The sequence below is a fragment of the Melanotaenia boesemani genome, chromosome 18, assembly GCF_017639745.1.
Source record: "Melanotaenia boesemani isolate fMelBoe1 chromosome 18, fMelBoe1.pri, whole genome shotgun sequence".
Classification (NCBI taxonomy): Eukaryota; Metazoa; Chordata; class Actinopteri; order Atheriniformes; family Melanotaeniidae; genus Melanotaenia; species Melanotaenia boesemani.
Window position 1 is genome coordinate 22,179,450 of NC_055699.1, and position 17,332 is coordinate 22,196,781.

Here is a 17,332-nt window from a genome sequence, read left to right on the forward strand (position 1 = left end):
TAAAAAAATAAAACCACATCTGATTGCAAACAATTCACATTTGTGAGCGATGCAAGCCACCCTGCACACAACCTGTCCAGCCTCCTGCCTTCTGTTAGGAGGCCACTTTGCACACCTCTGCTGCTATTACTGACTGCCTTTGCACTACTATACATAACATATACATACAACTTCTTGGATAGTACCACAACTTATACATACAACTCTGCTGCTACTTTCAAATCACTGTGAACCCCTTATTGTTAATGTTATTGTTAATGTTATTGTTATTGCTACACTTAGTCTTAGGATTAATTCATGCCTTAAATCTTCACACTTTCTTTATTATCACTGTGCGATGTTTGTTTTTTACTGATAATATTTGAATAATAGTTTGAGTTGATTTGGAGAACATTGCTTTGGAAGTTTGATTTTTTTGCTGTTGAGATATTTTCAGATGCATTCGTTTTTATTGGCAGTTTTATCAGTTTGCAATCATTTTTCAATAATCTCAGTTTTTATTTATTCAGATATTTGTTGGCCCTGTGCAATTTTTTTTTTTACTTTTAATGTCCAAAGACATGCATGTTAGGTTAATTGGACACTCTAAATTCTCCCTAGGAGTGAGTGTGTGTGTGCATGGTTGTTTGTCTCTATCTGTGTTGGCCCTGCGACAGACTGGTGACCTGTCCAGGGTGTACCCTGCCTCTCACCTGTTAAAATGCTGGGATAGGCTCCAGCTCACCCGCGACCCGAAATGGAATAAGCGGTCAAGATAATGGATGGATGGATGGATGGACTTTTAATGGTTACTTCAGTGTTGAAATGTTCTGTCCTGTCTTCACCGCGGAACAGTGGGAAATGTAATCATGATTCCTTCGTATGTCTTGTACATGTGAAGAATTGACAATAAAGCTGACTTTGACTTTGAAGTATAATCTTCTTGTTTTACTCTTTAGATTTGAGCGCTACAGTTTGTCAGAGATCAGCTGTGCTGCTCTGGTCGCAGCTCTAAAGTTCAACCCTTCCCACCTGACGATACTGGACCTCAGTCACAGTGATGTGCAGGACTCTGATGTGAAGCAGCTGTGTGGTTTCCTGCAGAGTGCGGACTGTAAACTGAAGACTCTAAGGTCAGACATCATGTTTTGTTGAGTGCAGAGATGAATTTATTCTTAAAGTTGTGTTGATAGTAATTAGCAGACATAAAGCTGATATTATTCTTATATATACACACCAAAGATCTTCAGTGCTGTATTCTGTTAGTAGTTTATTTTCTCTCTGTGTTTGTTTTCAGAATTTCTAAAATGTTTAAAACTGAATATATCAGACAGCAATAAATATACAATTACCAACACTTTTAAAATGGCTTATTCTAAGATTACCAGTTATGGTTTACTCTGTTTTAAACAAGCAGTTTAAAATGTCCTAGATTGACAAATCAAGTAGTCAGTGTGGCATCACTTACAGAAAAATTGAAATGCAAACAGTTTTTTTTTTACAGTATCCAACTTGTTTCATATAATGAAAGAATTCTTGATGATGGTGATTTAGTATTCATGCTTGTTGTTATGTCACATCACTGGTGAAAATGTTACATCTCATATAGTCCTTCAATCCCTCTGTGTTACCGGCTGTAGATCCTTCACTGATTTTTACCTGACATTTTATAACCTAACATACGTTTTCCCCCAAAAATGTCACAATTATTATGCAAATCTTGCTATATTGTAGGCTGTAGTTGATCCAGTCTTTTTGCCAGGTGTCCTTTATAGATTACTTTTTTGATCATTTCAGCCTGGCACTCGGGAGTTTGTTGGATTCTTTGGTGCCATCAAGAACTAGAAAAAGTCCCAAAAAGAAAAATTTCCTGGCCAGTAGGATAAATCTAGAAATTAAGTGGTCTATCATTTGGGGGCATGACAGTGTAAACCAGGGGTGCCCAAGTCCGGTCCTCAAGATCTAATCAAATCTAATCTAATCCAGTCTAATCTAATCAAATGACTGGCTCGTTACCAGGCCTCTGCAGAGTTGAATGACATGCAGATGACCTCTGATTCAAGTGTGATGGAGAAAGGTTGGATCTAAAAGTTGCAGGATGGTAGATCTCCAGGACCGAACTCGGGCACCCCTGGTGTAAACATTAACCAGGCTAAGAAGTCTGCTGCAAAGGCAGCCTACTTTTCTAACTTAACTTTATAACTGACATTGAATATATATCAGAAAAATCTACCTGTTTCCATCAGGCACACTCCAGACAGAGGCAGGTTTGTTCCAAATGAAATATTACCCATTGTAGAGTGGTGGCAGCTATCATTGTAAAAGGGGTTTATCACCAGAGCTGACATTTACAGTGTGTGCAGAATTATTAGGTAAGTTGTATTTTTGAGGATTAATTTTATTATAGAACAACTACTATGTTCGCGATGAACACAAAAGACTCATAAATATCAAAGCTGAATATGTTTGGAAGTTGGAGTGGGGTTTTTTAGTTTTAGTATCTTAGGAGGATATCTGTGTGTGCAGGTGACTATTACTGTGCATAATGATTAGGCAATTCAACAAAAACAAATATATACCCATTTCTCTTGTTTATTTTCACCAGGGAAACCAATATAACAACTCAAAATTTACAAATATACATTTCTGGCATTCAAAAACAAAACAAAAAACAAATCAGTGACCAATATAACCACCTTTCTTTGCGAGGAAACTCAAAAGCCTGCCATCCATAGACTCTGTCAGTGTCTTGATCTGTTCACGATCAACATTGCGTGCAGCAGCAACCACAGCCTCCCAGACACTGTTCAGAGAGGTTGTACTGTTTTTCCCTCCCTGTAGATCTCACATTTGATGAGGGACCACAGGTTCTCTATGGGGTTAAGATCAGGTGAACAGGAGGCCATGTCATTATTTTTTTCTTCTTTTAGACCTTTTCTGGCCAGCCACGCAGTGGAGTACTTGGATGCGTGTGATGGACCATTGTCCTGCATGAAAATCATGTTTTTCTTGAACGATGCTGCCTTCTTCCTGTACCACTGCTTGAAGAAGGTGTCTTCCAGAAACTGGCAGTAGGACTGGGAGTTGAGCTTGACTCCATCCTCAACCCGAAAAGGTTCCCACAAGCTCATCTTTGATGATACCAGCCCATACCAGTATCCACCTTCCACCTTGCTGGCGTCTGAGTCGGAGTGGAGCTCTCTGCCCTGTACTGAGTCCAGCCACGGGCCCATCCATCTGGCCCATCAAGACTCACTCTCATTTCATCAGTCCATAAAACCTTAGAAAAATCAGTCTTATGATATTTCTTGGCCCAGTCTTGACGTTTTATCTTGTGTGTCTTGTTCAGTGGTGGTCGTTTTTCAGCCTTCCTTACCTTGGCCATGTCCCTGAGTATTGCACACCTTGCGCTTCTTGGCACTCCAGTGATGTTGCAGCTCTGAAATATGGCAAAACTGGTGGCCAATGGCATCTTGGCAGCTTCACGCTTGATTTTCCTCAGTTCATGGGCAGTTATTTGCACCTTGTTTTTTTCAACACGCTTCTTGTGACCCTGTTGACTATTTTGAATGAAACGCTGAAACGATGATCACGCCTCAAAAGCTTGGCAGTTTTTAAGAGTGCTGCATCCCTCTGCAAGACATCTCACTATTTTTGATTTTTCAGAGTCCGTCAAATCTCTCTTCTGACCCATTTTGCCAAAGGAATGGAAGTTGCCTAATAATTATGCACACCTGATATAGGGTGTTGATGTCATTAGACCACACCCCTTCTCATTACAGAGATGCACATCACCTGATATGCTTAATTGGTAGTAGGCTTTCAAGCCTGTGCCAGTTGGAGTAGAACAACATGCATAAAGAGGATGATGTGATCAAAATACTCATTTGCCTAATAATTCTGCACACACTGTAATTCTGATCCCGCTCCAGGTGACCTACTTTGTTCCAGATGATTTCATCATGCCGTTGTGATCACATATCACAGGATAATGTCTCTGTACACTGAGTAATCTGGGAATCGAGACTCTGTGAAAAAGGCTTCTCTTCACGTGCAATCATCAAAACAAACCAGGACAGGATAAAGCAAGAAATCAGTTAAACCCTTTTTCTTTCTCTCTTGATGACAGCTTTGATGTTCACTGCCAGGACAGGCTAAATATTTTGTTATGTTTGTTAAAGTCTAATATTCACATTGAGGAGGTGACAAGAGTGGCCTTCTTTTGTGTCAGAAAAATGTCAAACTTCATATTGAGACAAAAAGATTCTGACGTTATCAAGCAAGCTTTTCTCACATCTTACATAATTAACTGAGTTTGTCTCTATTAGAATATTATGCATCAGATAAACGTAGTTTGATGTCTCCACCTCTATCATCAGATGGCTTCAGTACATATTTTCTACTTTCCACTCAGAATGAAGACCTGTGATTTGTCAGAGATCAGTTGGGCTTCTCTGATCACAGCTCTGAAGTCCAACCCCTCCTCTCTGACAGAACTGGACCTGAGGAACAACTTGACGCTGGAGAATTCAGGAATTAAGTCGCTCTGTGGTTTGTTGAAGAGTCCACTCTGTAGACTGGAAACTCTAAGGTCAGCCACTATGTTTTAGTTGGTTGTTGACAATTTTAGTGCAGATTTCTTATACAATGGTCTGTACAAATAAAACAGAAATGAGCTGTAACATGCAGCTTGCTTCACACAGGCTGGTCATCAGCCTCCTGTTAGCAAACACACAGGGAAACCCTGTAGCTGTACAATACATGTGACTGCTACAGTCTTGTACAAACCTACAATCAAACGCCACAAAACTGCATGGATACTGCTTCAGAATAGATTTTACAATCCTATACATTTCTTTTGCATGGTTAATGTAACAAAGTACTCATTTAACTACGAGCAGAAAAATGTACCATACCTTCTATCAGACAGCAAAGCTCAGACTGAGATCACTGCAGCGCTGACGTCATCAAACAGTGATGTCTCAAAGGTGAAGTACACTTATCAAAACTGGTGTAGAGACAAATTACTGAACATATTCTGAACATAAGGAAAGCAAAGATTTTCTATCTTAATCTGGATTTCAAAAATAAAATCAAAGACATATGACCTTTTTTACAGTTGCAGGTGCAGCTCTTTGCCACTTGATTTCAGCTTTGATCTTTCCTATAAACTAAAATGCAGTTTGGGTCTAGAGAAATGATAGCATCCAATATGGATTGCATAATTCAGCTCAGTGATGGTACAGAAATCTGTCTGCTACCTCACATCAGTTACCAAGAACCCACTTAGATACGCACCTGAATAGTTTTTGGACACTTGATATTTCTCTGCAACATTAGCCCCAAATCACAGCATAAATCAAAGAATAGATTATTCCTAGGAAGCAGGATTTTATCAGAAATCCCTAACAAACAGATCAGGGGGCTTTCTGAAGATGCTCTCTGTGCAGTGAACAGTTTGATCAACCATGATAGTTTTTCAATTATCTGTTACAAATATCTTTTAAGTTTTTTGCATAAATTAGGCTACAAAGCAGAGCAGTAATATCTGGCTCCATTTAAGCCGCCTAACATTAAATCCAGCTTGAATCTTTGAAAGGTGTAGTACTCAAATACACTTGACAAATATTTGCTCTTAATAACAGTTTATTTGAAACCATTTGAAACTATTTGTGTTGACAAATAGTACAATCCACGATTGCTGATTTATTTTTTAAAGACTGTAATGTTAAAACAGAAAATGTGACAGCAACAGTCTTCAGCTGCTTGTTTTATCTCTTCAAATGACTTTTACCTGCTTTAATATGAGGTAGGGCTGGGCGATGAATCAATAAAATCGATAAATCAAATTTTCCATTTCTGGAGATTTATATTTATGAAAATCTGGATTTTTTTTTCAATAGTTAGCAGCAGACTTAGCCTTCCCTCCACACCAGAAATGTTTGTCTGACAGATTTTCAGTGAAGTGATCCTTCACTCATGCCTGGGATTTAGCTGTGCGTATAACTGCAGTGAGAAATGCTGTCTCTATGAGATACAGAAGTCAACTTTAGCCCACAAACCCTCGTTAAGAGACAGCCTTCATCAGGGGAATTATTTCTGCAGTGAATCCTGTATGATAAGGATCCAGATGGAAAGAGATCACGGATGCATTGTGTCGCATATTTCTATGTAAGATATGAAGTCGTTTATATGATGGAAAAGCTATGATATTATATGCTTTATTTTTGCTGGCATCCATCTATATAAACAAATAAATGTTTTTAATAAGTTTATTTATGTTTTGTAAAAGAAAAGAATCAATTAAAATCGGAAATCAGAATTGGTTATAAAAAATCTGAGATTTTATTTTTAGGCCATATCGCCCAGCCCCAATATGAGGCTAGTTTATCTGTTCATTACAACATGCACCTTGTTCTCATCAGCTAACAAGTTTTACTCTTTATTCAGACTTTATGTTCAGGTTCAGTTCGACAGTTTTATACTGCATCCTGTTAACTTCAGTTTACAACCTTTATTCTTCATTCAGACTGGATAGCTGCAATTTGTCAGAGGTCAGCTGGGCTTCTCTGATCTCAGCTCTGAAGTCCAACCCATCCCATCTGACAGAACTGGACCTGAGCTTCAGCGAGGTGCAGGATTCAGGAATGAAGCAACTCTGTGATCTTTTGGAGAGTCCACCCTGTCGACTGCAGACTCTGAGGTCAGCATGTTTCAATTGTGTATTGAGATTAACATGATGCGACAGTTGTGCTGAATTTAAACTGCACACCTGAGATTGATATTAGACTGATCCACACAGAGTACCATCGTGGTAAAGTCAGTTTTTTTTTGTTTGTCTATCAGCATTAACCAGATTCTGTTTCTTCTTGTTTTAACTCTTTAAACATATGTTTAAATATTAAGTATCACTTGATTACGTGTCTTTGTTTTAGAATGCACTGAGATATTTATCTTATAATTCTCATTGGTTTGCTGGCGTAGTATGGTGGAACAGTATGGATCGAGGTTCCTGACTCAACCCTGGGGAGGGTTTTTTGTGGAGTATGCATGTAGTGTTGTCTCCTGGGACTTCTTTTTAATTAACTTCAATCGTTTGGCTGAACATGAATTTGTATAGATGGAGTCTAGTGGAGCTTTAACGTTTAACATTTAACAGCTCAAGTCATTTTAACTGAAGCAGCAGCATGTTATTAATATTAATGAAAGCTATTTTTCTCTCTTTGATTGTTTTAACATGCACACTGTTGACTTCAGATCAGATGTTTTATTCTTTATTCAGACTGATGTACTGCAGTTTATCAGAGGTCAGCTGCACTTATCTGGTCTCAGCTCTGAAGTCCAGCTCCTCCCATCTGACAGAACTGGACCTCAGTGGAAATGAGCTGAATGGTCCAGGAGTGAAGCAGCTGATGGCTTTTCTGCTGACTCAAAACTGCAGACTGAAGACTGTGAGGTCAGACAACATATTTTCATTGTATGTTGATGGAAAATTGTACTGACAGTATCATCCTACTATTGTACTGATTTATATTTAAGATTATGTTATATTAAGATCTGTTTTTTTTTCTTCTGTAGGTTTGTTTCATTACTATGAAAATTCCTGTTAAATTTCTTTTTAGAATTTAAGTATTGATGAGCATTTAGTGTGTTAAACGACAATAAATATATAATTATGAGCAGGGAAGTCTTATAAAATGCTCTGTTCTTGTTTGTGCTATCTGAAGTGTTCAAACTCAAAATGTTAGTAACAAGTTCTGTGTCTGTTATTTTAACTTCTCAAATAAGGCAAGGTAGTTTATTTGTAAAGCATATTTCATGTACAGGACAATTCAAAGTGCTTTACATAAAACATTAAAAGCATCACAGATATTAAGAAACAGTAAAAGGCAGCAACAAATAGCAAGAATCACAATAAAATCATAACTAACATTACAATGATTAAAAGCAAGATAAGTTAAAAAGTTACCGTGCAGATTTCATGCATAGGCACATGAGAAAAGAAATGTTTTTAACCTGGATTTAAAAATGTCTACATTTGGTGAAAGTTTAATCTCCACTGGTGGTTTGTTCCACTTGTTTGTAGCATATCAGCTAAATGCTGCTTCTCCATGTTTAGTCTGGACTCTGGTTTGGATTAGTTGACCAGAGTCTTTGGATCTAAGAGCTCTGCCAGGTTTATATTCTCTGAACATATCACAGATGTATTCTGGGCCTAAACAGTTCTGGAATTGTAAACAAGCAGAAGGGTTTTAAAATCTATTCTGTGACTGACTGGAAGCCAGTGTAAAGATTTCAAAACTGGTGTGATGTGTTCAGATCTCTTAGTCCTGGTTAAAACTCTAGCAGCAGTGTTTTGGATGATCTGCAGATGTTTAATGCTCTTTTTAGGAAGTCCTGTTAAAAGACCATTACAGTAATCCAGCCTACTGGAGATGAATGCATGGATGAGTTTCTCTTGGTCTTTCTGGGAGACTAAATTTTTAATTTTGTTGATGTTACTGAGCTGGTAAAAAGCTTCTTAATGACAGCTTTGATGTGGCTGCTGAAAGTCAGGTCTGAGTCTATCAACACTCCCAGGTTACAAACTTGGTTGGTGATTTTAAGAGCCCGAGCCTCCAGATGTTTGCCAATGCTGACCCTCTTCTCTTTGCTACCAAACAGAATAATCTCAGTTTTGTCTTCATTTAATTGTAGAAAATTCTCCCTCATCCAGGTGTTTACTTGCTCCAGACACTGACACTGAAGTCTGTTGGGCTGCAGTTGTCTGGTGAAAAAAGTTGTGTATCATCTGCATAGCTGTGATAATTAATGCTAAATTAAGCAGAAGAAGTCAAAGGTCTGACCCCTGGGGGACTCCACAAGTCATGGCCATTCACTCGGGTTCATAGCTGCCGATCGTAAAAAACATAACCAGTTAAGGACCGCTCCAGAAAGTCCAACCCAGTTTTCCAGCCTGTGCAACAGGATTCTGTGATCTACAGTATCAAACGCAGCACTGAGATCCAATAGAACCAGGACTGATACTTGACCAGAATCGGTATTCAACCTAATGTCATTTAACACTTTGACCAGAGCTGTTTCAGTGCTGTGATGAGGTCGGAAGCCGGACTGAAATTTCTCAAGATTTACACTTTCATTTAAAAAGTCACTAAGCTGGTGAAATACAACTTTCTCAATAATCTTGGAAATAAAAGAGAGGTTAGAGACAGGTCTATAGTTGTTCATTATAGAGGCATCTAGAATCCTTTTCTTTAGGAGTGGCTTAATAGCAGCTATCTTTAGTGACTTGGGAAAAATGCCTGATGCCGGTGAGCTGTTAACTATAAGTTTTACTACATTATATCTTAGATGTTATTTGACTCTGTTTCTATGGCTCAGAATTCAATTAAATAGTCAACACTAGATTAATTAATGTTAAGTTGTTCACTTGTAATACAAAATGCATCTCAGCATGTTGGTTTTCCTTTAAATTTAAATAATTTTACTTACTAGCAAGAGTTTGTATTAACTGACCCAGTGGTGGAGCTGCGGAGTTAGGACCTGAAGTAACTATGTCTCTATAGAAGCAGCAGCATGTTGTCATTAATATTAATGACAGCTCTTTTTTATTTGTTCTGTTGGTTGGTTGGATAGATGGGTACTTTTATTGATTCCTGAGCTGGGAAATTCGGGGTTGCAGCAGCACACATTGGTGCAAAAGACTCCAATAACAAACAATATAAAGCAGCAAAACAAACATACAAATCTATACACCAGATAATACTGAAAATATACAAATCCATGTACAATATATACAAAACAAGAGCACATGAGAGAATAAGTAAGAAGAATAAGTTATAGAACTATATACATTTAAATAAGGATGTGCAAAATCCAATGTAAGAAAAACAGTTTGCAAACCAAAATGCAATTTAAAAAATAGAATAAAATGGCAAGTGGATAAAAGCAGCAGGTAAAGCCTGTTGTTTATTCCCTGTCTGCCAGAGCTGACTTATTGAACAGAGTGATGGAATGTGGCAAAGAAGATTTCTTGTGTCTGTCCGTATGACAACGAAGCATCTCAGTCTGTTAGAAAAGGAGCTCCGCTGTCTGAATCAGTGTGTGGTGGAGAGGATGGTCGGTGTTATTCATGATGGAAACTGTTTCAACCTGCATCATGTTGGTTTCAGCTATGTCATCGTTTTTTTTTTTTTTGTTTTGTTTTTTTTGTTTTGTTTTTTTTTCAGATTGAATCGGTGCAGTTTGTCAGAGGTCAGCTGTCCTTCTCTGGTCTCATCTTTAAAGTCCAACCCTTCATTGCTGGAAGAGCTGGACCTATGTGGAAATTATAACCTGCAGGATTCAGGAGTGAAGCAGCTGTGTTGGTTTCTGTCAAGTCCATGCTGTAGGCTGAAGACTCTGAGGTCAGATACCATATTTTAATCATGCACTGAAATTAATATGGTCCTCTTGCACTGTGGAGATAAAGCATTTGTTTAATGTAGTTTTTAACCAGTAAATTTAAAAGTTGGTGGATTTATTTAGTGTTTTATGTATAGTTTGTTGTTATACAAAAATATAACAAACTTAATTCAGAAATTCCAGCATGTGATGCTGTAAAACTTTTTGATGGATAAAACAAGAAAAATTAACAAGTCAAAAAAGACAATACAGGACTGACAAAAGAAAGTAGTAACTAGAGAGCCTACTAACGAAGAGAGCACTGAGAAAAGCCCTGAGACGATAAATGACGAGGATGCTAATATCGAGCCACACGCTGCTAGCCTAGCCAAACTTTTGAAAGACATGAGACTTTCATAAGGATATGAAACAGCAACTAACTGAAGTCAAATCTGAGCCTACCAGTGTTAACCTTAAAATACCAGAGATAGAAGTGCGAATGAATGATGAAGAAGATAACATTCAAAATATGGAACAGGTGGTAAGCAAGATGACCAAGATAATAACAAGAAACCAAACTGCTTGATCAAGAAGGAAGAACTCAAAGGGATAATATTAGGATATATGGGATTCCTGAAGGAGCAGAGGGGGCGCCTATGACAGTGTTCATGGAGAAATTGTTACAGGAAACTCTGGAGATACCCAAGACTACTAAACTTGGTATGGAGAGAGCACACTGAGCGCTTGCCCTGAGATACCCGGAGACAGAGGTGACAAGCCGCGGTCAATAATAATAAAGTTTCTCTGCTAAACAGTTAAAGAGGATGTTCTGTGTAAAGCATGGAGAAAAAGGAGAGAAGGATCTACTTCGACCAGTATTACCCCCTGGCAATCTTTTAAAAGTGGAAAGATTACTCTGAGTCGGAGTAAATATTAAAGCAGCAGAATATCTGCTTCCAGACCCTGTTACCTGCTAAACTACGAGTATTCTATGAGGATGAAACAAGGATGCACAAGACAGCGATGAGGCATCACTGGAATTTCCAGAACTAATAATTAGATAATGATATCATTTAAGGATATGTATGTCTATGTGTCAACCATAAAGAGATATGACATACACAGAACAGACAAAGGCTACGAATCTGAGCACTGACCGTTGCAGACAGCAGTTATACAATATACAATAACAATGATCACAAACTCTTTTCATTTAAAATAGAACAATTTTTTAGGTTAAGTACAATGAATATTAATGATACTTTAGTTAACAAATATTATAGTTTAATTCTACCACACTATGTACAGCTTTGCAAGCAACTACACAACAAACAATCCCTTATGGTCATGTGACGGCGATTGTGTGCATGTGTGTGTTTGTCAATGCATATAATAGTGGGAAAACCAGTGAGACACCAGTGGATTATGAATTGTTGAGGTTTATTTTTTTGTCTCTGTGTGATACACCAGTGATACACCTAATCTAAATTTAGACCCATTCACATTTTCGGCTAAATTCATCATGGCCACCCATGGTAAGGATAAAGCCTCCTCATCCGTACAGCGGTTTGTGCTAAAACACGTACAAGCTGAACTCCCTCTTACTGAAGCAGCAGCATGTCATTAATGTTAATGATAACTCTTGTTCTCAGGTTCAGTATGACTGTTTCATCCTGCATTTCATTAACTTCAGTTTACAACTTTTATTCTTTATTCAGATTGGATACCTGCAATTTGTCAGTGGTCAGCTGTGATTCTCTGGTCTCAGCTCTGAAGTCCAACCCCTCCCATCTGACAGAACTGGACCTTAGCTCGAACAAGACGCAGGATTCAGGAGTGAAGCTGCTGTGTGGTTTTCTGGAGAATGCACACTGTCAACTGCAGACTTTGAGGTCAGACACAATGTTTAAGTCCAATTGCCACCAGCTGGTCTGGGTCAGTAAGGGATGGTTTGGAAGGTTTGGTTTGGTAAATCCTGATCTTTGTGTCTTTTCCACAGCCAACCGTACCTTCACCCAGTAGGGGGCGTATCGACCAGATAATGATAAATGTGTTGGCTACATAATAGTGTGATTTCATAGCCTTTCTTGTTTATAAAGTATAATGCAACACTGAAATTAAGGACGAGAATGGTGGACATCCAGCAGTATTTGTTATTTCTTCTTGTTTTCTGGATTCAAAAAACAATCAAAAAAAAAAAAGAAAAAGAAACTCTACGTATTTTTGAACATGGCACTATTGCCACTTTGTTCTTTTTGCTAAGTCACACAGGAAGTGATGACTCTTTCGACCGATCATGCTTTTGGGTAAGATTGGGACCCCAGCGGAAGGGTCCTAAAAAGGTGGGATGGTTTGGGTTAGATATTCTGGTACCCTTCCCAGTTTTTGCTTGTGGAAACACAGTAAAATGTGTTCAGACCAAGCAGCAACCGCTGGCAGTGAAACGCGACAAAATTGCAGTTCACCCCTCATCCACTAGGGGCTGGCTCCAAAACAGAGCAAATCCCCTTAGACTAACAGTGCGTCTTAGCTTTAGCCCGCCTGCCTTCATTAGCCAGTTAGCGCATGTTAGATCCATGTTAGTTCAGTTAGCTCTTAGCTACAGGCAGCTCGGTGTTTGATAGACGTCAGTCATCCACCCCTACGCCCACAGCCCCCCTCTCAGCTCCGCCACTTTGCCCATTTTTGTATTTCCGGGAGCGATGGCAGTCGTGATGCTGCCAAGATGGCGATGGTAGGAACCCCCCAACAAGCTTTACTTTTGCTCTTCAGAAACCTAGTCTATGGTTCCGACCCTTACCGTACCAAACCAGACCCATTGGTTGAAACAGGGCTTTAGTTATTAGTTGAGAAAGAAAATGAAAGTTAAATTTAACCAAACTGCTAAAATAACATTCGTACTGCTAGATACTGATCCACTCTGAGGATCATCATGATAAAATCTGTTTTCATTTTCTGCATTTAAATCATCAATTTATGTCCTTTTGATATTTCCTGCTACGAATGAAAATACAAAACCCTTTTTTGTAAATCAGCCATTAATACATAATTACAGGACGATAGTTCAATAACTGTTATAAAGTTTTGTAATGACCGTATATCCCATTTGCTTCAGCTCATTTATTCTTTACTCAGATTGAGCAGCTGCAGGTTATCAGAGATCAGCTGTGCTTGTCTGGCCTCAGTCCTGACGTCCAGCCCCTCCCATCTGACAGTACTGGACTTGAGTTACAACGAGCTGCAGGATTCAGGAGTGAAACAGCTGTGTGGTTTCCTGGAGCATCCACACTGCCATCTGAAGACTCTGAGGTTGTTTATTTATAACAACCCCTGTTGACCAAAGTGCTGTACAATAAAAATAATAAAGCAATAAAACAATGAAAAACAATTAACATATTAAAACCCGAATAAAAATTATATAAAGTTGTGTTGCAGCTTAACTGCTGACATGACACTGACATTACAGGTGCTCGTCATAAAATTAAAATATCATGAAAAAGTTGATTTATTTCAGTAATTCTATTCAAAAAGTGAAACTCGTATAATGTAGACATTCATTCATCACAGACTGACATATTGCGAGTGTTTATTTATTTTAATTTTGATGATTGTAACTGACAACTAATGAAAACCGCAAATTGAGAATCTCAGAAAATTAGAATATTGTGGAAAGGTTCAATATTTAAGACACCTGGTGCCACACTAATCAGCTAATTAACTCAAAACACCTGGAAAGCCCTTTAAATGGTCTCAGTCTAGTTGGCTACTCAATCATTGAGAAGACTGCTGATTTGACAGTTGTTCAAAGGACGACCATGGACACTTTGCACAAGGAGGGCAAGACACAAAAGGTCATTGCTAAAGAGGCTGGCTGTTCACAAAGCTCTGTGTCCAAGCACATTAATAGAGAGGCGAAGGGAAAGAAAAGCTGTGGTAGAAATAAAGTGTACAAGCAACAGGGATAACCGCAACCTGGAGAGGATTGTGAAACGAAACCCATTCAAAAATGTGGGGAAGATTCACAAAGAGTGGACTGCATCTGGAGTCAGAGCTTCAGGAACCACCACACACAGACGTATGCAAGACATGGGCTTCAGCTGTCGCATTGCTTGTGTCAAGCCACTCTTGAACAAGAGACATCGTCAGACAGTGTTAGGAAAGTTCATTTTCTACATGAACTAGTTCAAAGTTCAGTTCACACATTTTAAAATGAACCAGCTCAGTTCATAATTCAAAATTTTGAACTAAGTTCACAGTTCTAAAAATTAATTTAATTTTTTTCCCAATATGTTGCTGCGAGCTATTACCCTCAGAATACTGGCATTTTCCTGTTGATGCCACCCATTCAGTCCACGCTCGTAGCCAGCTGCATCTTTCACTCCTGCAGTATAAAAACACGAGGAAAAAATAGCTTGAATAGTCTTTATTAATGAGAAATTATTAAACTATCTGATGTAGGAACCAGACTGAGGTAGAAAACAAATCATAAACCTCAAATTGCAATATTTAAAGTGCAAAATATTTAAACATTTTTTATCTTTTCATTAAGTCATCTTCCATTTTTTGTGATGTTTTTTTCTGACTTGTTTGTCCAAATAAAAGTTCTAAAACTTGGGTCATTAAAGTGCAATATTCAGGCCAAATGAATAAGTAAAAAAACAAAAAACATACATGTCTTGCATTTGACAAGTTTATGAAAGCTGAGGGTTCCTCTTTCCTCAAAGGCTGCAGGTCTCTAACAACATGCTGCAAAAGGTTTTCCAGCTGCAGAAACCTGGAGATGAAGACGAAGGAGCTGCTGCTACTGTACGCCGTTATTTAGTTTTGGGTGGTAGAGGATCTGCTTCAGCATACCATTGCCAAGTCTTTAAATTGTATTTAGTGACATTTAGTCCACATACCTCGGAAGGCTAGCCGGGTGCTTTATTTCAATCTGCTGTTGACGTTGTTGATGTCCGAAGTTGCTTCTTTTTGACACACGGCAGGGCAAAGTTTACACGAAAAGGCCAGATTTCTTCCTCCTGGATCATCACTGACCTTTTCGAAAAGTTATTTAAAGTGATCAAACGAAGATGCTGTAGTGATCATTGAGGCAGACGTGGTGATGCTGCCTATATTGGATTTTACCTCCATGTTTTGCAATTTGATGCATGCGCGGTGCTGCTCTGTGGCGGCTGATGTTGCCAGATTTGGTGTTTTTCACCTATATATTAAGGCCTGTTTACAATGTGTTTTAGCTGGGATTTTGCCAGGAAGGCTCCATGGAAATCTGGCACTCTTTTGAACAAAGTTCATCTGTGAAAGAACGCCGTTTACAAATACCAGAATGAGCGCGTTCACAATAACATTCATCAGGCAGAAATAGAGTATGTTCAGTTCACGTTCACCCAAAATATGAGCGATCTCTCAATGTTTAGGCACTGGTGTCAGAAGCATCTCTCCTGGGCTAAAGACAAAAAGGACTGGACTGCTGCTGAGTGGTCCGAAGTTATGTTCTCTGATGGAAGTAAATTTTGCATGTCCTTTGGAAATCAAGGTGCCAGAGTCTGGTGATGTTTGGAGGTGCTATGTCATCTGCGGGCGTTGGTCCACTGTGTTTTCTTAGGTCCACCATCAACGCAGCCGTCTACCAGGAAATTTTAGAGCACTTCATGCTACCTGCCGCTGACCAACTTTATGAAGATGCAAATTTCATTTTCCAACAGGAAAGCTACCTGTACCTGGTTTAAAGACCATGGTATCCCTGTTCTTAATTGGCCAGCAAACTGGCCTGACCATAACCCCATAGAAAATCTATGGGGTATTGTAAAGAGGAAGATGCGATACACTAGATCCAACAATGCAGAAGAGCTAAAGGCCACTATCAAAACAACCTGGGCTCTAATAACACCTGAGCAGTGCCATAGACTGATGGGCTCCATGCCACGCCACATTGCTGCAGTAATTCAGGCAAAAAGAGCCCCAACTAAGTATTGAGTGCTGTACATGCTCATACTTTTCATGTTCATACTTTTCAGTTGGCCAACATTTCTAGAAATCCTGTTTTTGTATCGGTCTTAAGTAATATTCTAATTTCCGGGATATTGAATTTGGGGTTTTCATTAGCTGTCAGTTATAATCATCAAAATTAAAAGAAAAAAACATTTGAATTATGTCAGTCTGTGAGGAATGAATGTCTACATTATACAAGTTTCAGTTTTTGAATGGAATTACTGACATAAATCAACTTTTTCATGATATACTAATTTTATGACAAGCACCTGTATACTGATGATAAACAGATTTTAGTATCTTCAGGCTAAAATCTGTTTTCCTTTCGTGTGCATAAATAAATAAAAGGTTTCATGTCCTTTCAATGTTTCTCACTATTACCAAATATGTAAAAACAGCCACTAATACATAATAATTGGATAATGGTTCAATAACTTTTATTAAGGTGTTGTAATGGTTGTGCATTCTGTTGACTTCAGCTCACAGCTCTTATTCTTTTCTCAGCCTGAGCGGATGCAGGTTGTCAGAGGTCAGCTGCGATTCTCTGGCCTCAGCTCTGAAGTCCAACCCCTCCCATCTGAGAGAACTGGACCTGAATTACAATGAGCTACAAGATTCAGGAGTGAAGCTGCTGTGTGGTTTCCTGGAGAGTCCACACTGTCGTCTGCAGACTCTGAGGTAAGATGTTCTTTGTTGAGATTATTGTGATGTCAAATGTACATTAAAACTAAATTGCTGACATAACACTGTTGTTATACTGATGATGAAGTCAAGGTTGTGGTGTGGATGAGGTGATGACTGTAGTGCAGGCAGCCGGGTGCAGAATAAAGGTCTGATTACCTGAACTACTAGAAAAACAAAACCTGGGTAAACACGATGGAGACAAGACTGTAACACGACATGAAGCATGCAGATAAAAAGTCTACAAAACATAACAAAGACTATGTGACATGAAGGCTACAGTGAACTGGCAAGGAGA

At 38.7% G+C, this 17,332-nt stretch overlaps 3 protein-coding genes across 3 annotated transcripts in view; 2 read left to right on the plus strand and 1 right to left on the minus strand.

The window, feature by feature from the left end:
- The window catches only part of LOC121628768 (COP9 signalosome complex subunit 5-like), a 2,943-nt gene extending 2,322 nt beyond the window's left edge, over positions 1–621 (plus strand). Inside the window, exon 2 of the mRNA XM_041968095.1 lies at positions 608–621. The gene's annotated coding sequence lies outside the window, so the exon portion shown is untranslated. The remainder of the gene's footprint in view (positions 1–607) is intronic.
- The window catches only part of LOC121628724 (NACHT, LRR and PYD domains-containing protein 12-like), a 2,607,341-nt gene that overhangs the window by 693,978 nt on the left and 1,896,031 nt on the right, over positions 1–17,332 (minus strand). The gene's annotated exons all lie outside the window — the stretch shown is intronic.
- Positions 1–17,332, plus strand: part of LOC121628728 (protein NLRC5-like) — a 54,352-nt gene that overhangs the window by 26,663 nt on the left and 10,357 nt on the right. The window contains 8 exon segments of the mRNA XM_041968020.1: positions 939–1,112; positions 4,394–4,570; positions 6,509–6,682; positions 7,262–7,435; positions 10,209–10,385; positions 12,081–12,254; positions 13,498–13,671; positions 16,858–17,031. Of these exon segments, the coding sequence (XP_041823954.1) occupies positions 939–1,112; positions 4,394–4,570; positions 6,509–6,682; positions 7,262–7,435; positions 10,209–10,385; positions 12,081–12,254; positions 13,498–13,671; positions 16,858–17,031 (1,398 nt within the window).